Source organism: Capra hircus, chromosome 8 (genome assembly GCF_001704415.2).
Source record: "Capra hircus breed San Clemente chromosome 8, ASM170441v1, whole genome shotgun sequence".
Lineage (NCBI taxonomy): Eukaryota > Metazoa > Chordata > Mammalia > Artiodactyla > Bovidae > Capra > Capra hircus.
The window spans coordinates 69,421,573-69,443,610 of record NC_030815.1 but is presented as its reverse complement, the minus strand read 5'-3'; the positions used below and the strand labels follow the sequence as shown (position 1 = coordinate 69,443,610).

At 39.0% G+C, this 22,038-nt stretch overlaps 1 protein-coding gene across 4 annotated transcripts in view; it reads right to left on the bottom strand.

Annotated features, from left to right (window-relative positions):
- The window catches only part of PPP3CC (protein phosphatase 3 catalytic subunit gamma), an 88,430-nt gene that overhangs the window by 50,044 nt on the left and 16,348 nt on the right, over positions 1-22,038 (bottom strand). For all 4 annotated transcript variants that reach the window (XM_018052297.1, XM_018052298.1, XM_018052300.1 and 1 more), the window contains exons 2-3: positions 2,170-2,367; positions 1,680-1,804 (exon numbers count right to left, since the gene is read on the bottom strand). In XM_018052297.1, coding sequence (XP_017907786.1) covers positions 1,680-1,804; positions 2,170-2,367 — 323 coding nt within the window. The remainder of the gene's footprint in view (positions 1-1,679; positions 1,805-2,169; positions 2,368-22,038) is intronic.

The window sequence follows — 22,038 nt, the reverse complement described above, 5'->3', positions numbered from 1 at the left end:
TATTTATAACAAAAAATTGTCATCAGGGCTCCATTATCGAATTTTCCTGTTTAACATAACATTCATGTTTATCAAGCACATTGATAAAAAATTATTGTTCAATTATATACTTATATCATGTTGGACTAAACTGTAGCTTACAGAAATCTATAACCTTATTGGTTTATAAGTGACTTCCAACTAACACCAGATATCTCCTACAGTTTAATTTTAAAACTGGTGTGATATAGCACTGTCACTTTAAAGTTTTGATTAATTTATCCCTTAAACTATTCCAGAAAAAACACTTTACGGTAGCCAAACATCAAGTAACAAGATAAAGCCAAATACAACCTATGATTTATTAACATCCATTCAACCAACAAATACCGAGTGCCTACTATGTGTCAAAACCTAACAGAGGGATTTCCCTGGTAATCCGGCAGTTAAGACTCTGCTCCCAATGCAGGGGGCAGTCTGGAGGCAAGGCATTTAGAATCTGGGACTCTGGCAAGACCACACTGAGGTTTTCTGACTCATGAATTTAGACTGTCTATTTAAATGAAGAGTAAGATCCATTTCTCCTGTTTCTTGGGGGTTTTTTGGCAGCTTTAGAACCACAGCTGCTTCTCTTATTGAGACCAGGCGACATGGTTGACTTGTATTAGCAGACATGCTGCATGAACAATAAACCCTTAGCCACCAGAAACGTCCTTAGTCCAGTGAGCCCCAGTGTGAGAGAGAGGCAGAACTGACGACTGCAAGAACAACAAGCGGGCTCAACGTCTCATCTCAAGCCTATTCTGGGGACACAATAATTCAATTACCTGAACTATTTCAAAAGTTACGTTTCTTTGCTGACCATGTACAGCTGAATCAATAGACATTAAATATGAATGTACTAAGTCCTTCCGTTAGCTTTTTAAAAAATACTTGTTTATCTGGTTGCACCAGGTCTTAGTTGCAGCATGCAAGATTTCTGATCTTTGTTGCGGTGTGCAGGATCTCTAGTTGTGGTATGTGGGATCTAGTTACCTGACCAGGCATAGAATCTGGGCCCCCTGCATTGGGAGCATAGAATCTTAATCAATGGACCACCAGAGAAGTCCTTCTGTTAGGTTTTAAAATAGTTTTATTTTTTATATGTAAAAGCTTATATTAATACTTTGTTTTAAAATCTAACCATTTTTCTGTCATCATACCGTTTTCAAAATGTATAGAGTTTTCATTAACTATTTTTCCTTCAATGAACATGTACTTACTATGTGCAATAGATGAGAAATTATTCCTACAATAGGTTAAATGCCTGATTATTTAGCATTGGCAGTTAATCTATGCATTCAGTGTAGCCCAACAGCTTATGGTTTTACAATTAAGGTGAGCTAATCCAAACCCCATCTAGGGTGAAAAGCAATTTAAGTTATTTATATATAGCCTGTACACTACCTCCAAAGAGGAAAGGTTGGTAAACACTTAAGTTATTTGCAAAACTGCATTAATACAGCCTTCCACATGTCAGATTTTTACTGGCAAATAAAAGAAATAGTTTTTTAATATCAATTTCTATCACTTTACTTAATGAAAGTAACAAAGTTTATAAATTCTCCAAGTGTTCATTTTAATTTCTTCTACTGAAGAAAGAAAAGAAAAAAAAGTAAGAATAAATATGACAGTTCCAATATACCCAGTTTAATATTTACCTCTATACTGAAATAGCCTCTGTCCACGTAGTCACCCAGAAAGAGGTAGCGTGTATTACTAGGTGATCCTCCAACTTCAAACAACTTCATCAGGTCAAAGAACTGTCCATGAATGTCACCACATACTAGGAGGGAAAAAAGACATAAGGTGAGGTAAAAAATTATGTTTTAGAAGAGAAAGAGCATTACACTATTAAGGCCACAGTTTAACTTTTAACTTAAATCACTCTAGCTTTTGACTGGACTGCTTGATAACTGCAGGTAATCTATCAATCTGAAACAGTCCTATCGGAAATATTAGACATTTTAAATTGTATTTCTTCAATGAAAAACATATCAAAAAATCGTGAGACTGCTCACAATTCCTAGAATAATTATTACACATTTTAGTCGATGATGACTTGTAATCATTCCTCAAACTAGCTCAAATCTGTAATCATTCCTCAGTCTAGCACAGATCTAAGTACCACCATGCAGATCCTTCTCATACCAGTGATTGGAGCATCTACTTCTATCATAGTCTTCTCTTGTCTCAGTATGGCAGCCCCATCATTGATTATTTTTAAGGCTACTTCCTCTTCCAGTCGCCCTTCCTTCACCAAATGGTTTTTCAAAACATCAATTTTAGGTTTCCCATTCTCAAATACTTCCTTCAAACTAAGCCGCTGGGTCGGAGGAAAGGGGACAGCTAGAAAGAAAAGAAAAAAAAAAATTTTAAACAGCTGAAGTTATAGAAAACAACCATAAAGACATCACTTTTACATAACAAATTAAGTCTAAAACATCACCATGATTTAACATCCACAGTACCAGAACTACATGGGGAAAAAAAACTAAAGATACTATGTATTATAGATGATCGATTCTAATTTTTTAGAAGGCCACAAAGTCAAAGTTATTTAAAAGATCTAGATGTATATAAATTATGCCTTACATATAAACATGAAACACTTGATTCAGCAAATAAGCTAACAGTGAGACAATGAATAAATTTTTTCTATGAAAAAGTATTCAAAAAGAAACTACAGTTTAAAACATAAAGGAAAAGAAACCACAACACTACTAAAAATGCATTTATTTCCTTCAAAGAATAGACATAATGAAACCGTATCTTGGAAGTTTGACTTCAGTCCCTGTTCAGGGGAATCATAAATGTATGATTTTATTATTAATGCAATGTATGACTATATTATTATTAATACATACACAAGTGTATGTATGTATTATTAAAAGGTCAAAGTGAAAGTCGCTCAGTTGTGTCCGACTCTTTGCGACCCCATGGACTATATAGTCCATGGAATTCTCCAGGCCAGGATACTGGAGTGGGTAGCCTTTCCCTTCTCCAGGGGATCTTCCCAACCCAGGAATCGAACCCAGGTCTCCTGCATTGCAGGCGGATTCTTTTACCAGCTGAGCCACAAGAGAAGCCCTATTAAAAGGTAGTCGCTTAAAATATTAGTGATAATAAGAACACAACTAACAGAATGGAGCTCTTTCAGAAAATAACTTGCTATAGTAACAGAGCACAAACTTGAGGAAAATAGATATGAGAGGCCTAGTTTTGTTTTCTAGTCTGGAAATGCTAACAACTAACTTCACTTTAATAAAGATTATATACAACATCACAGTAAGTTAGCAACTTGAACAGAAAAAAAGTTTGGACATTTTAAAATTGGCTATCATCTCTTCTTCTACCTATCTTTAAAACAGTCTACTTTAGATTTCCTGTGACCTATAGCCATAAGACTATAAACCATACATTTTAAAGAAGAGGTTCATGTTATTTCTTTTTAATTTTGGTCACATGGGATCCAAATGAACTGACCAGAGATCAAACTCCCTGAACCAGGAGCCCAGAGTCCCAGCCACTGGACTGCTGGGGAAGTCCCAACAGAGGGGTTCATTTTAATTTGTGCTTATGTCTGATGATTTCACTTCTAGCTTTATGGAAGTGTTATTAAGAACCAACTTGAAACCCACAGGCGCTTACACAATTTTAAACTTGCTCTAACCATACCATTTTGTATTATTCAAAAGTAAAGAAAGTCCTATGGTAGGTTTTGTAATACTCTTGGCTACAACTTGACTCATTTTGACTATTCAAAGCCCCCTGAAAGAAATCATAGTAGCTATCCAACCGGCAAATATTACACTGAAACAGGGAACCACATGCTGCTGCTGCTGCGTCACTTCAGTCGTGTCCGACTCTGTGCGACCCCATAGACGGCAGCCCTCCAGGCTCCCCCATCCCTGGGACTCTCCGGGCAAGAACACTGGGGTGGGTTGCCATTTCCTTCTCCAATGCATGAAAGTGAAAAGTGAAAGTGAAATCGTTCAGTCATGTCTGACTCTCAGCGACCCCATGGACTGCAGCCTACCAGGCTCCTCTGTCCATGGGATTGTCCAGGCAAGAGTACTGGAGTGGGGTGCCATTGCCTTCTCCAGAAGGGGACCACATACACCCCAGTTTACTCAAGACAGTCCTAGATTTCAGCCATTCTCCTAGTGTAACTGTTAACAGCATCCCCTTTTACTCTCAAAACCACCTCAATTTGGAGGACAAATTTAGTGTTAACTTGTGTGATTCATACAGTACATCAATATACTATCTTAATAGGATAATCTACATCTATTATAAGACAAAAATATTATGATGGGTCTTTTATTCACTCATCTTAGTGAGTCTATAAAACAGGGTAAAGATTAGTCCTGAACAAGTTTACTTACATTTTTACTAAAATAGCAATGGTACTATGGTTGTGTTTAATAATAATAATAAACCTTTTATATTTTAGTGATTCTTACTGAAATATTTTCAAATGAAAGTAAATGCTAGTTGGGATTTGCTTCAAAATTATGGGAGAAATAAGCAATAGTATAGAGCAGCAGCAGTCCTGGGAGGCACAGCGTGTGGCGTAAGTCCTCTTGGAGGAGGTTGCCATTAGACCCCACTACAGAGCCACCAAGCAGGTGACCCATTTCTTCCAGTAGTCAAGTATGGATGTGAGAGTTGGACCATAAGAAATCTGAGTGCTGAAGAACTGATGCTTTCAAACTGTGGTGTTGGAGAAGACTCTTGAGAGTTCCTTGGACTGCAAGGAGATCAAACCAGTCAATCCCAAAGTAGATCAACTGTGAATATTCCTTGGAAGGACTGATGCTGAAGCTGAAGCTCCAATACTTTGGCCACCTGATGCAAAAAGCCGACTCATTGGAAAACACCCTGATACTGGGAAAGATTGAGGGCAGGAAGAGAAGGGGGCAACAGAGGATGAGATGGTTTGGATAGCATCACCGACTCAGTGGATATGAATTTTGTACAAACTCCAGGAGACAGTAAAGAACAGGGGAGCCTGGTGTGCTGCAGTCCATGGGATTGTAAAGCTCGTGCTCACTAAGCTCAGATAATCAGAATCTGCATTCTCAGTCATCACACAGGCACAGTTTACTGGTCTTCGTGTCCTTACCCCCAGCCCCTATGTGGCCACATGGATACAAGGAGTTTTCCACTCAGAACTTCTGAGTGGAAAAGAAGGGGATCTAGAGAAATGCTTCGTAAACTGTCTTGGGAACTGCCCCCACCCTAGCACCAACAGGTAGAAAACTAAACCTTGTAAAATGCAGTAAAAATAAATTACTAGAAAAATAATCACAGGTACAGATGTTGTGCCGATGTTGAGCTGCTATGAAAGTTTTTAAATGCTCACCACTCTCTGTACTTACTTCACTTAGCACCAATTGGTAGACAGACACTGGTTCACAGACCACACTTTCTAAGTAAGACTGGTTTGGATAAATATGGATTTAGAGGAACAAGAATAAGACTAGAATGAAAACTTGAATATTATGTATATACACGTGTTCAAGCCCCAGTTTGAGTTTTAACAAGTTTCAAACTGCCTTTAATGACATATGGAATTTCACTGATTAAAAAAATACAATCTAAGCACCTGGACTCTGAAGTTTAAGCTTCTAACATCTTATCCATGCTTTAAACTATGAAGTATTTAAACTGTAACACTGAGGTTTAGTACTTGTATCCTTTCAAGTCATAAATAAACCATATGCCACCAGACATAGAAGTTTCCCTTCTTCATTTCTGTGGCTGTGTGTTGCCTCTTTATTCCATTTCTAAAGGTATCATCCTTCCAAAACCAAGTCTTAGGACAATTTTTCAATTTTCAAAGAAAAGATACTCAAGTGTAATTACAAGGGTAATAAGTAATTCCAGACATTTGTTTAAAAAATTATGCTAACCAAAGTAGGCATTTTAATTTTTTTTTAATATATATATGTTTTATTGAAGTACAGTTGACTTACAATGTTTTAGGACCAAATTAGGCATTTTTAAATGAAAGAATCAAAATGTCAGTAGTGCCAGCACTCAAGTTATTGCTTTATTGATTATTTCATATTGTCACTTGGGGGACTGGTCCTTTATTATTAACATAGGCTCATCATTTTAAAAGGTACAATCCTTATCAACAAGAAAGTAGGGTTAATAGACAGATTAAAGGGTTTCAAAATGCAAGCATAGTGTTAAAAAAATTTGACTATGAATCAAAACATCATTTACCCAGAAATATGATAATTTAGGGGTTAACAAACTACAGTACATTTTTTTTTTTTTTTTTTTGAGGAGAGGAGGTTCTTGGCATTCAAAGATGACTGGTACTAGAAAAGGCCACTTAGGCCTTCCCTGATGGTACACTGGTTAGGAATCCACCTGCCAATGCGGGAACAAGGGCCAATCCCTGGTCCGGGAGGATCCCACGGGCCACGGAGCAACCAAGCCCATGCGCCACAACTGCCGAGCCCACGCTCCTGAGCCACGACTCCTGCACGCTCTAGGGCCTGTGGGCCACAACTACTGGAGATGTGCTCCACAACCAGAGAAGCCACCACAGTGAGAAAGCCGAGCACCACAACTAGACAGCAGCTCTTGCTCATCACAACTAGAGAAAGCCCACGTGAAGCAATGACGATCCAGCGCAACCAAAAATAATTAAATAATTAAATAGTTTAAAAAAGAACAGGCTACTTAGAGTGTATCCACATTAAAAAAAAAAAAAGTCATAAGAAATAGTGGAGGGAAATCATTCAGCTTTTTATCTTTAAAAATAAGGGACTTTCCTAGTGGTCCAGTGGCTAAGATTCTGTGCTCCCAATGCAGGAATCCTGGGTTCAACTCCTGGTCAGGGAACTAGATCCCACATGCCAACTAAAGATCATGTGTGTCAAAACTTAAGACCCAGTACAGCCAAATAAATAAATAAATGAGAAAGTAAAAACTGTAGAAATGACTTTATTTCATAATTAAACTAGCTGCAACATGATTATAAAGGGAGTTGCTTGTACAAATACAACCAAGAATTTCAACATAAACCTTCTGAAAACTGATGAGCCCTCCAGACTCTTAAATCCAAAAATCTATTTAACATCTACAATTTAACATGTTATGGAAACAACCTGTGTGCCCACTGATGGATGAATAAAGACGTTATGGTACATACATACACAATGGAGTATTATTCAGCCTTAAAAAATGAGAAAGTTTTATAATTTCCAACAATATGGATGGATTTGAAGGCATCATGCTAAAAGTGAAATATGTCAGGCAGAGAAAGACAAAATCCTGTATGGTAGCACTTACATATGGAATCAAAAAACAAAACAAAACTCATAGAACAGGAGATCAGACTTATAGTTACCAAAGGAGAAGGGTGGGAAGAGGGAGAAATGGAGGAAAGGGGTAGCAAGATACAAATTTTCAGTGAAAAGGTAAATAAGTACTAGGAATGTAATGTACTGTAATGATAATAGCTAACACTGCTGTATGATATATAAGAAAGTTAAGAGCATAAATCTTAAGAATTCTCATTGTTGTTATTGTTGTTCAGCTGCTAAGTCATGATGGATTCTTTGTGACCCCACTGACTGCAGAGTCAGGCTCCTCTGCCGTTCACTATCTCCCTGAGTTTGCTCAAACTCATGTCCACTGAGTCAGTGATGCCATCCAACCATCTCATCCTCTGTTGCCCCCTTCTCCTCCTGCCCTCAATCTTTCCTAGCATCAGGGTCTCTCCCAATCAGTCAGCAGCTCCTTATGTAAGATTATGTAACTCAGAATCAAACTTCCACTCATGTACACGTCTTCCATTTCGGTTCCTTCTCAATCCTAAGAAAAGCATTAATAGAAGGATTTTTTTCACCCCACTGTTAAAACAGAATCATTGTTGACATGGTTGATGACCAAATCCAAATCACATTTTGGACACTTTGCGAGGAATATTACAAAACAAAGCATTTGTCTTTGCCTCGTCTCTCTCCTCAAAAGTAGAAGCACAGTAATAAACGATTTTCATCACCAAGTAAATAGTGATTTTCTGTATTCTTCGATAATTCATATAGCAAGTGCCCAATCTATTAATGTTTCAGCAGGAAAATACCGCACTGAGACCTCATTATCAGTCTGCACCTTCAGGTGGAACATCTTAGCATTCTAGTCAGTGCCAGGTGATGCCAGTTGTACAGAATCTGCCAATGCAGGAGAGGTAAGAGACACAGTTCGATCCCTCGGTCAGCAAGATCCCCTGGTGTAGGAAACGGCAACCCATTCCAGTATTCTTGCCTGGAAAATTCCAAGGACAGAGGAGCCTGGCAGGCTACAGTCGATGGGGTCACAAAGAATGGGACATGACTGAGGGACTGAGCACAATCAAAGAAGTCAGGAGAAGAGGGGAGAGGAGGCACATGGTGCTCTCTTTCACTAAGTCTAGAACGTTCCTTAAAGACCTCTTTTCAAAGCACTTTATTTTCTGAGCTGCTATTCCCCAGAGGGAGGACAGGGTCATGGTATCTTGTCTCAAGAAGCAAGAGGGAAGTAGAGCCAATGGAAACACCAATGTCCTTGGTCCATGGATGATATTAACATATGAGGTAGGGTGAAAACTCAGCTGTCAGGGACTCTGAGGGAGTGAGTCAATTTGAAAAGACAATGGAATTCTCTCTTTTTTTCCCATAAGATAGTGATCATATGTGTATATATACATATATATGTACATATGAATGTAAAATTTTAAAAATAAAACTCTTATTTATGAATTTAAAATTCTCACAGAATTAACAAAGTCACTTTTAAAGGTTAAGACACAAAAAAACTCCTCGGTGATAAGTAATACACCAAATATCTTTTATTTAAAATTGTTAAGTGTCCCAGTGTTAACTCTGTTTAAAAATAAATTCATATAATAAGATCTAAATTGTGACTAAATAATGCAATCAAGAAATAATAAAGAAAAGAAATATAATAAAGTAAATAAATATGTAATAATAAAGTAAAGAAATATACCCAAGTATTAGTGCTAGGTAACAAGATTCTAAATTATCTTATTTTTCCAGCTTGCCTATTTTTTAAATTTTCTCCAATTACCCTAAAATATATGTATATATAAGAAGTTAGTATATAATTATTTTGTACACTACATGATCATACTGATATTCTTTCTAGTGAACAATAAAAATTGGAAGAATAGGACGAAAGTATGTGTTTGGACTACAGATGGCTTTTTTTTCCGTATCTGCTTTGCCCTACATTTTTTCAAGTTTTGATTTAAAAAATTTACTAAAAGAAAAATAAGAGATGCCAAAGGCAAAAAAGGCAATCCCGTTGGCAATAACTTTCCCTATGTTAATCAGTTTCATACATAAATAAGACTTTTCTCAAATCAACAGAGCTGTACCCAACTGACTCTTAGCAGCGACATTCAAAAATTCAACGTCAAATTTAAGTTACACCTATAAATGACCAAGAGTTATTTGGACAAAGAGGAAACTCTGTGGCTTATGCTTCAAAAGACACAAAAGCACTGTGGTGAGTGGGAGACAGACCCCGCAAGATGCCTGGGCCCATGGTATACACACACCTTCTCCCAGTTACTCCAGCAAACCACAATCTAGGCACTGTTGGAAGGAAGGAAGTCTTCAAACATAAGTAAGGTCCCATATCAGATGACCTTAAAATAGGAGATTGTCCAGGTACACCCGACCTAAGCACAGGAGACCTTTGCATCTGGATCTAGACATAGGAGCTGAGAGATCTGAAGCATGAAAGGGATTCGACGTATAAGTTCTCCATCGTTAGCTTGGAGACAGAGGAGGCCACGGAGCAAGGAATGAAGGCAGCCTCTAGGAGCAAGAAGAGGCCCCCAGATAAAAATAAAGACTTCATTCCTACCACCACAAGGAACTATCAATAACCTGAACACGCTAATGATCAGATTCTTCCTCGAGCCTCCACATGTAAACTCACCCTGGTGGGCACTTTGATTTCAGCCTTTGAGCTGTTGAGCAGAGAAGTCTATGCCACAAATGTACCTCTGAGCCACACAACTTTGAGCTAAAAAATCACTGTTTTAAGCCACTAAGTTTTTGATAATTTGTTACACAGCAGTGGAAAACTAGTTTTGAATTCTTGAAGTTAAAGTTTTTTCCTTAGACTGTTCAACAATCACAAATACACTTTTATATGCACAAGAAACTAACAAACATGAGACATCTCTCAGAATCGAAACAGAAGTCCCAACTGATAACTGTACTATGACTCACAGGACAGACAAGTGAGCCAAACCAAACCACAACATACATCACAGACTATCTGAGCTCAAACTTTCTCACACCAGATGTTTCAGATCTGTACGTTTCAAGATAAGACCTCAGGTAAAGTAATTTAACAGTAACTCTGCATAAACACCAGATCTGATCTAACATTAGAACTTATGAGTACCAGCAACTTATCAAGTTTACAGATTCTAACCAGCCCTTGCCCAGATTACCAACTTCCGCCCTGAAAATCCAACAACAGTCTCTTATCTAACAATAGTATCTATGAGCAGCCTTCCTAACTGCCTCAGAGAAGGTCCCTAGCCCCTCTGGTTCTCATTGGTTCTGTGTGCCTGTGCTCAGCTGCTTAGTCATGTCTGACTCTTTGCGACCCTGTGGACTGCAGCCCGCCTGGCTCCTCGTGTCCACGGAATCTTTCAGGCAACAATACTAGAGTGGATTGCCATTTTCCTCCTCCAGGGGATCTTCCTAAACCTAACTTTTCTTTATAAACAAATCCTTCAGCTGACCTTGTTTCTGGGTACATCCATGTACCAGTGTAACAGTGTACACTTATGAGGCCATTTGACAACCACCTGCTCAGGGCCACCCTGACTACAGGAGCGCGTTGCCTGAGCTCTAGTAATTTTGTCGAGCACTTCAGGGTCAAGGTGATATGTGGGTCCTCTTTCAGTCTTATCAGATTGTACTGTTTGGAAGCAAAATCTGGCTTCTAATTAATAGCATTCCTATCACCTGTCTGTTGGTTCAGCATCTTGAGTGTCACTCATCTAGGAGGAAGTACATAGGCAGAGGACAGACAAGGATCTAAGAAGGGTATCCTCCAGCCAGCCCCAATGGCTGGTTCAGACAGCCTCTGACAAGTTTAGAAGGTCTCATTAGATGAGTGTCTTAGATCAACTCTGCACTAGGTCAATTTTTCTAAAACTTCCTAAGGATCTTCCTCAGTCCTTAAACTCCTGAGAAGTGTTTTGTTTAGTTCTGTCTACCTGGAGCTGAGGCTCTGACTGGCCCTCAGTTGGTAACAGTTGATCTCTGGTGTCACTTTGTGTCTTCTAGAGACACGTGGTTGCAAAAGTGCCGTCCTTAATCATTGCTGCAGATCACACTGAGCTTTCTCAGTCTGAGCCTTTGTCTCCTCTGTGCCTCTTCTGCTTCCTTTACGTTTTCAGATTATGAATATACTCAATAAATGGCATAATTTCACCCAGGAAAAATTATGAAATACAAATGGCATCTTGGGGAACGTCTAACATGAACAAAATTATTTGAGAGGCACCTTCAAACAATAGGAAACAGAATTCTGAATACCCAATGCTCTGCATTCTTTAATATGAGGAGACTTCCAAATGCAATTCAAACTCTAAAACTGGCTCCCTGAAAGAATTCCCAAATGCCAGGAAAAAAGAACATTTGCTGAAGGAATCAGGCTTGTGTAAATATCCCTGATCTCTATCAATTAGTCCCTATTTTGATGTGTTTAGGAGACACAAGGCTTCCCTGGTGGCTCAGACAGTAAAAAATCCGCCTGCAATGTGGGAGACATGAGTTTGATCCCTGGGTGGGCAAGACCCCTGGGCAAGGTCATGGCAACTCATTCCAGTATTCTTGCCTGGAGAATCCCATGGACAGAGGAGCCTGGCCGGCTACAGTCCATCGGGTCAAAAAGAGTCAGATACGACTGAGCGACTAAGCACAGCACAGGAGATACAAAGAGGCTTTCCTGGTGGTTCAGTGGTAAAGAATCCATCTGCCAATGCAGGAGACACAGGTTCAATCCCTGGGTCAGGATGATCCCCTGTAGGAGGAAATGGCAACCCACTCCAGTATTCTTGCCTGGAAAATCCCATGAACAGAGAAGCCTGGGGAGACTACAGTCCATGGGATTGCAAAGAGTCGGACACCAATGAAGTGACTTAGCACTCACACAGGCAGGAGACACAAAACCTGGAAAAGACTATTTGGCATTACCCTAAAGGGAATTTAGAGACCAATTAATCCACAGGCAATAAAAGCCCTTTTAATTTGTAACTCTCTGAAAGTTGTAAGATTACTCATTTCTAACACCCTCACAATTCCCCTCTCATTCAACCTTTAACTCTTAACAATGTCTTTTGTTATTGATTTTGAAGGAATGTAAAAGAATGCATGTAAAGACACGGAAATGTGAATGCACAGTATCAGATATGTTTTTGGTTATGTAGAAATAAAGAAAATAATTTTGTATTTTAGAAAAAGAAATGTCTGTCTCACCACAAAAAAGATATGGTCATTGTACGGTGCTTATATGTTGTCAGCTGACACCATTGTGGTAAATAATCGTTTTGCAGTATATAAGTATATCAAATTAACATATTATACACCTTAAACTCACGAAATGATATATGTCAATTTTATCTTAATAAAGCTGGCGGGGGGAATTTCTGGTTGTATCAAAAAATGACAGAGTATAGCTACAGATAAATTAGACAGTAGACCTTAATAAAGGCAGAAAGTCTGAGAACTGGTATATTTTATTTGTCTGGGTTTGTACACAAACAAAACCACCTTTGATGAGAGAAAGAAAATACATCAAAATTTCTGACAAAACTGGTCAAATGTGAGGGATTTATCATAAGGAATAAAGGCTTATAAATCCTTTTAATGTAAATGCTTTCATGAGTATTAAATAGAGCAAAACTAGAATTTGATTTTCTTTCTGTTAAAAGGGCAAAGTTATTCTGTGCCGAAAGAAGACATTCCTTAAATCCTTAAATCAAACTATCCTGTTAATTCTGTGCTTTTTTTCTTTTAACAAACTTGTAAGTCTTCTTTTTTTTATATTCCTTACTTTTAGAAAAAAGATGACATTCCTAATAAACAGTGTCACTTATTACTGTATTTTTAAATATACTGCCTTTAATTTACTCCTCATCTTGGGATAGTCACAACTAGTATTTTGTCACACAACAATTCCCTTCAATTTTGTTCTACTCCAAATTCAGAACAATAAAACTGTAAAGATGTCTCTTACGCCTACAATACCTTTGGGTCTACCCAATTAAAGGACCATTAGGTTACACAAAGATTTGATCCTTTACCTTATTAAAAATATTTTTAAAGGATTAACAGAAATTATTAGCTCTGTTTGGCATTCTCCAACTTTTAATTAATTCAAAACTATTGTGAGAGCTCTTTGCTTTATTAAAATGGGGTAAAAAGAAAAAAAAATCTGACAAATGAAAAGAGTTCAGCCTTCAGCTTTCCTAAGTTAATGACGTATTAATTTAAAATGTGTTAAAATGGCAGCCCACTCCAGTACTCTTGCCTGGACGGAGGAGCCTGGTAGTCTGCAGTCCATGAGGTCGCTAAGAGTCAGACACGACTGAACGACTTCACTTTCACTTTTCACTTTCATGCATTGGAGAAGGAAATGGCAACCCACTCCAGTGTTCTTGCCTGGAGAATCCCAGGGACGGGGGAGCCTGGTGGGCTGCTGTCTATGGGGTCGCACGGAGTCGGACACGACTGAAGTGACAGCAGCAGCAGCAGCAAAGTAGATGTGCTTCAATGTTTGTATATCTTTCAGGTTAAAGATACATTTATATACAAAGACTGACACAATAGCTGTCGACAAAAGATTTATCTCTAGGTTTAAATAAGCTTGTACTGGTGACATTCCTCATACATTTTATAGGATAAATCAAAAGGCTTGGAGATTTGGCAATATCCTCTCTGTTCAAGACCTATTCTTACTTTCAGAATACTCAATGACTGACTCTTTATGAAACTGATTATGTACTTTAACAGAAGATTCCACTCTCTTCCATTCTGATAAGGCTGGTTAATGGTTAATATAAAAAATAATGAATAAATAAAGCCTGCAGACTCAACACCTACAAAGAGTTTCTGCTTCTTCCTTACATTCACCTAAAGTTCCAGCTACAATCTAAAGATCAACAGTTAACCTTGGGGAGACATGTCAAAAGAACTTTGGTAAAGGTATGTATCATGGACTTGTAACTAACACTGCTGCTGCTGCTGCTAAGTCGCCTCAGTCGTGTCTGACTCTGTGTGACCCCATAGACGGCAGCCTGCCAGGCTCCCCCGTCCCTGGGATTCTCCAGGCAAGAATACTGGAGTGGGTTGCCATTTCCTTCTCCAATGCAACTAACACTACATGGAACAAATTAACTATGCGTAACGCTGACATCATTGCTATGGCCAGACACTGTGTCTGAGTTGGGATTTCCAGAACTGTTTTGCTCCAAAAGCAGAAGATAACATGAATAGACCATTTATGTCCAAAATCAACAGAACACAATCTCTCAGATGCCAGAAGCCACTGATTACCATGCACATTCCATGATTTTGCCCTTTATTCTCTTGGATATTTTCTTCCGTCTCAAGATTCCAGACTGTCAGTAAACACCCTGCCCTTTATTCTTAGTACTACCAAGACCTTTATCCTTGATAATCAATAAATGCAGGACTAATTCCTCAGACACTGGGAAAGGAAAATAATCCATATCCAAATTAAAGGGGAAAAAATGACTTGGTTACCATAGGAAGATCCAGATAGATATGAAATATATGAGACATTATCTCAAGTTTTAACAATAATTATTGAAGTTTTGTCTGTTACAGATGTCATGTGTGTGGTCTCCAGAGTCTTAAATAATGCATTCAGTCATCATCATGCCAGGTGACTCTGACTCAAAAAATAATCATCTGACCTAGAGGGGTGGGATGCGTGGGTGGGAGGGAGGCCCAAGGAGGAGGGGACATATGTATGCATATAGCTGATTCAAGTTGTATAGCAGAAACTAACGAAACATTGTAAAACAATTATATTACAATAAAATAAATAAAAACAAGAAAAAATCACCTAAGAAAAAGAACAAAACGGCTTGGTGTTTACAGAGGTCAAAATTACTATCATCAAAAGCTTGATAAACACTCACAACCTCTCTTAACAATGGCACAGATCTGGACTGATCACTCCTAAATGGCAAATCCTCCAGTTTAGTTAAAAAATGATCAGAAGCAAAGAGTGAAAATTGAAACAGAAACCCTAAATTGTTCCCAAACTCAGAAAAAACACTATGACTTAGAAGTCAGAAAAAGTGAACCGAATCAAACCACAATGTGCATTACAGACTATCTAAGCTCTCTCTTTTTTTTTTTTGACATTAGCTCATTATGTATGTTCCAGTACTACACAGAAACTGATCTGACAAAAACACCTCAGGGACTCAGGTGTACTAAAGATAAAATCACTGACCATTCCAGCAAGTCAACTACATCACATAGCGTAGCCAGTCCCTTCCCAGACTACTAACTTCCACCCTAAATTCACTCTGTGACCAATCTCTGCTCTGAAAATTCCGTGTATCCTCCTTTCTAACTCCCTCCTTCTGAGATGCCCCACCAGTTATTCTAGTATGTTATTCCTTGCTGCAACAAGCTAAGTGTAACTGCATTTTGATAAGATATAGATGTGCTCCTGGCGGTCTCTGGTGACAGGCTTTAACCTCCCCAAGACAGGGAACTGGTGGCCTAGAATCAGGCATAGGAGGAAGACTTTTGCTACACACCTTTTAAAAGTTTATACCATATTATTGTATTACTCACCTAGAGACAGACATCTTGGAGTGCGAAGTCAAGTAGGCCTTAGGAAGCATCACTACGAACAAAGCTAGTAGAGGCGACGGAATTCCAGCTGAGCTATTTCAAATCCTAAAAGATGATGCTGTTAAAGTGTGGCACTCTATGCCGGCAGATATGGAAAACTCAGCAGTGGCCACAGGACTGGAAAAGGCCAGTTTTCATTCTAATCTCAAAGAAGGGCAATGCCAAAGAATGTTCAAACTACCACACAAATGCACTCATCTCACATGCTAGCAAAGTAATGCTCAAAATTGTCCAACCTAGGCTTCAACAGTACGTGAATGGAGAACTTCCAGATGTTCAAGCTGGATTTAGAAAAGGCAGAGGAACCAGAGATCAAATTGCCCAACGTCCATTGGATCATAGAAAAAGCAAGAGAATTTCAGAAAAACATCTACTTCTGCTTCATTGACACACTAAAGCCTTTGACTGTATGGATCACAACAAATTGTGGAAAATTCTTCAAGAGATGGGAATACCGTACCACCATACCTGCCTCTTGAGAAACGTGTATGCAGGTCAAGAAGCAACAGTTAGAACTGGACATGGAACAACCGACTGGTTCCAAATTGGGAAAGGAGTATGTCAAGGCTGTATATTGTTACCCTACTTATTTAATTTATATGCAGAGTACATCATGCAAAATGCTAGCCTGGATGAAGCACAAGCTGGAATCAAGGTTGCTAGGAGAAATATCAATAACCTCAGATATGCAGATGACATCACCCTTATGGCAGAAAGCAAAGAGGAACTAAAGAGCCTCTTCATGAAGGTGAACGAGGAGAGTGAAAAAGCTAGCTTAAAACTCAAGATTCAAAAAACTAAGATCATGGCATCTGGTCCCATCACTTCATGGCAAATAGATGGGGAATCAATGGAAACAGTAACAGACTTTATTTCCTTGGGCTCCAAAATCACTGCAGCCATGGTGACTGACTGCAGCCATAAAATTAAAAGACGCTTGCTCCTTGGAAGACAAGCTATGAGGACAGGACATATATTAAATATAACCAGGACAGCATATTAAAAGCAGAGACATTACTTTGCCAACAAAGGTCCATGTAGTCAAAGCTATGGCTTTTCCAGTAGTCATATATGGAGTGAGAGTTGGATCACAAAGAAAGCTGAGTGCTGAAGAATTGATGCTTTTGAACTGTGGTGTTGGAGAAGACTCTTGAGAGTCCCTTGGACAGCAAGATCCAACCAATCCATCCTAAAGGAAATCAGTCCTGAATATTCATTGGAAGGACTGACACTGAGACTGAAGCTCCAATACTTTGGCCACCTGATGGGAAGAGCCTCATTAGAAAAGCTCCTGATGCTGGGAAAGATTGAGGGCAGAAGGAGAGGGGACAACAGTGGACGAGATGGTTGGATGGCATCATTGACTCAATGGACATGAGTTTGAGCAAGCTTCAGGAGTTGGTGAAGGATAGGGAAGCCTGGGATGCTGCCGTCCATGGGGTCGCAAAGAGTTAGACACGACTGAGCAACTTAACAACAACAAACTGTATTACTTATTCAAAATGTACATAACTCTATTATAAATTAATCAATCCAATGGTAATACTACCAATATCTGTTTTGGATGCAACTCATCTAGGAATCGAAGAGTATTGCTGGATGTCAGAGAGGTAAATTCACCACCTGTTTCTACAAGGTTAGAAAGAATACTTTTGGTGTTTTTGTTTTTTTTTTTTTTGCCATGCTGTAAAGCTTGAGGGATCTTAGTTCCCCTACCAGAGATTGAACCCAGGCCTAGGCAGTGAAAGTGCTGAGTCCTAACCACTGGACTGCCAGGCAATTCCCAAAGATAACTAACCATTAACGGATCATCAATACATCATCAACAGATCTTGGTGTCCAAATTCAAAACCTCTTCCTATTGTGAAACTTAACAAATCTAAATCAGCCATCAGTTAGAGGTGATAATTTGCTTTGTATCTAATGTGAACAAAACGTTATTACATTTTGTGTTTATTAAAATCAAACTTAATGACTGCCATTAAATAGCCTAAGTGGAGCTATGCTTGATAAATATCATAGCGCACACTGTAAATAAAGTGAAGATTTTCAAGCTATTGTAAAACTTTTTTGAAATTCTCAAAGAATTTGCAAAAACAGAAAGTACAGCATAATGAATACCCCAGTATCAATGTTTAACCTTCTGCTTATCTTCAAATCACATCAAAGAAACCATATACTCAATGCAAAACAGTTTTTAACAACATATACAAATTACTGTACATAAAACAGACAAGCAATAGGATTTATTATATAACACAGAGAATTGTATCTTGTAATTACTTATAACGGAAAACAATATAAAACATATATATTACATAACTGAATTACTCTATGATACACCTGAAACTAACAATATATTATATATCCAGTATACTTCAAATTTTAAAAAATACTTATTTCTTCATCCATTTATTTGGCTGCGTCAGGTCTTAGCTGTGGGACACAGCATCTTCCTTCCATCACGTGGGACCTTTTGCTACAGCTCACAGATTCTCTAGTTGTGGGGGGCGGGCTTAGCTGCTCCATGGCACGTGGGATCCCGATTACCCAATCAAGGATCAAACCCATGTCCCCTGCAAGGTGGATTCCCAACCCCTGGACGACCAGGGAGATCTCCATACTTCCATTTGAAAAAAGAATTTTTAAAAAACTAAAGTTCACAGAAAACAATAACTCCCACAAAACCAAATCTCTTAGAATGCCACCAAAGATAATCACTGTTAAAATTCCGGTACAGATCTTACTATTTTTAATAGTTAAATATTTTATTTTATAATCAGCTGTACTATACAATCCTATAATCTGTCTCTTGCAAAATACTGCAGAATCCTCCTCTTATAACCTGTTTCTTTGAATTTTGTATTAAACTACTAAAATCTCACACCAACAAATATTCTTCTACAACAGAATTCTCAAAGTTTGCATCGTAATTCACCTAACCAATCTGCTACCATTAAACATTGCAGCTATTCTCATTGTTAATTTTTGCGATCATGAGTAATGTAGAAAGAAATATCTTTGTTCACACCTCTAGCATCTCATATGCTGATTGGTCATTCGAATTTACTCATTCATAAATTATCTATAAACAACATCTCCTTTGCTCACTTTTATTGTCCTTCTGAATGATTTGCTGTTCTTTAGTAAGTATAAAAAATAACTAAGAATACACCCATGGACTAAGGCTAGTCATACAGTGCAAATATTTTCTCTCTGAAGCATACTTTGAAAAGGAGGCATTTCAACTCCAGGCAGTATTTCAAAGTAAATTGTATGCTGGGAAATAGATGGGGAAACAGTGGAAACAGTGTCAGATTTTATCTTTTGGGGCTCCAAAATCACTGCAGATGGTGACTGCAGCCATGAAATTAAAAGATGCTTACTCCTTGGAAGAAAAGTTATGACCAACCTAGACAGCATATTGAAAAGCAGAGACATTACTTTGCCAACAAAGGTCCATGTAGTCAAGGCTATGGTTTTTCCAGTGGTTATGTATGGACGTGAGAGTTGGACTGTGAAGAAAGCTGAGCGCCGAAGAATTGATGCCTTTGAATTGTGGTGTTGGAGAAGACTCTTGAGAGTCCCTTGGACTACAAGGAGATCCAACCAGTCCATCCTAAAGGAGATCAGTCCTGGGTGTTCATTGGAGGGACTGATGCTAGAGCTGAAACTCCAATACTTTGGCCATCTGATGTGGAGAGCTGACTAATTTGAAAAGACCCTGATGCTGGGAAAGTTGAGGGCAGGAGGAGAAGGGGACGACAGAGGATGAGATGGTTGGATGGCATCACTGACACAATGGACATGGGTTTGGGTGGGCTCCAGGAGTTGGTGATCAACTGGGAGGCCTGGCATGCTGTGGTTCATGGGGTCGCAAAGAGTTGGACACGACTGAATGACTAAACTGAAGTCATCTGCACCAAATCCTGGATTAATTTTAGGGTATAGCTCCCTTAACTTCTTTTTTAAAAATAAGCTTTATTGAGGTGTATTTAGGAACAGTAAACTCTATCCACTAATGTGCACAATTTGATAAAATATGACACATCTCCGTTTGTCAAACCACAACCACAATCAAGATATGAAACTTTTCCATTACGCTTGAAAGACCCTCTCCTCTGCCTCCCAGCACCACTGCTCTACTTTCTGTCACTACACATGAATTTTGCACTTTTTATTTTTGTATGAATGGGACAGTCCAGTTTTTTGTGTGTGTGTGTCTGGTATTTTTTATAAACATAGTGGTTTTGTGATTCACCTGTGCTGTTGAATATATCAGTAGTTTTTATCTTTTTATTGCTGACTAGGCCCCACTGTGAGAATTTACCATGAGGTCATTCATTTACACACTGAATATTTCCTGGTTTGGGCTATTATGACCAAAGCTGCTATAAACATTTGTGCACAAATCTTATTTTCATTCACTTCGGTTCAGTTCAGTCGCTCAGTTGTGTCCGACTCTTTGTGACCCCATGAATCGCAGCACGCCAGGCCTCCCTGTCCATCACCAACTCCTGAAGTTCACTCAGACTCACGTCCATCGAGTCCGTGATGCCATCCAGCCATCTCATCCTCTGTCGTCCCCTTCTCCTCCTGCCCCAAATCCCTCCCAGCATCCGAGTCTTTTTCAATGAGTCAACTCTTTGCATGAGGTGGCCAAAGTACTGGAGTTTCAGCTTTAGCATCATTCCCTCCAAAGAACACCCAGGGCTGATCTCCTTCAGAATGGACTGGTTGGATCTCCTTGCAGTCCAAGGGACTCTCAAGAGTCTTCTCCAACACCACAGTTCAAAGGCATCAATTCTCTGGTGCTCAGCTTTCTTCACAGTCCAACTCTCACATCCATACATGACCACTGGAAAAACCACAGCCTTGACTAGACGGACCTTTGATGGCAAAGTAATGTGTCTGCTTTTGAATATGCTATCTAGGTTGGTCATAACTTTTCTTCCAAGGAGCAAGAGTCCTTTTAATTTCATGGATGCAATCACCATCTGCAGTGATTTTGGAGCCCAAAAAATTAAAGTCTGACACTGTTTCCACTGTTGCCCCATGTATTTCCCATGAAGTGATGGGACCAGATGCCATGATCTTCATTTTCTGAATGTTGAGCTTTAAGCCAACTTTTTCACTCTCCTCTTTCACTTTCATCAAGAGGCTTTTGAGTTCCTCTTCACTTTCTGCCATAAGGGTGGTGTCATCTGCATATCCGAGGTTATTAATATTTCTCCCGGCAGTCTTGATTCCAGCTTGTGCTTCATCCAGCCCAGCGTTTCTCATGATGTACTCTGCATAGAAGTTGAATAAGCAGGGTGACAATATACAGCCTTGACGTACTCCTTTTCCTATTTGGAACCAGTCTCTTGTTCCATGTCCAGTTCTAACTGTTGCTTCCTGACCTGCATATAGGTTTGTCAAGAGGCAGGTCAGGTGGTCTGGTATTCCCATCTCTTTCAGAATTTTCCAGTTTATTGTGATCCACACAGTCAAAGGCTTTGGCATAGTCAATAAAGCAGAAATAGATGTTTTCCTGGAACTCTCTTGCTTTTTCCATGATCCAGCAGATGTTGGCAATTTGATCTCTGGTTCCTCTGCCTTTTCTGAAACCAGCTTGAACATCTGGAAGTTCACAGTTCACGTAGTGCTGAAGCCTGGCTTGGAGAATTTTGAGCATTACTTTACTAGCATGTGAGATGAGTGCAATTGTGCGGTAGTTTGAGCATTCTTTGGCATTGCCTTTCTTTAGGACTGAAATGAAAACTGACCTTTTCCAGTCCTGTGGCCACTGCTGAGTTTTCCAAATTTGCTGGCAAATTGAGTGCAACACTTTAACAGCATCATCTTTTAGGATTTGAAACAGCTCAACTGGAATTCCATCACCTCCACTAGCTTTGTTCGTAGTGATGTTTTCTAAGGCCCACTTGACTTTACATTCCAGGACGTCTGGCTCTAGGTGAGTGATCATACCATCATGATTATCTTGGTCGTGAAGATCTTTTTTGTACAGTTCTTCTGTGTATTCTTGCTCTTGGGTAAATACCTAGGGTGGAGTGCCAGAGAT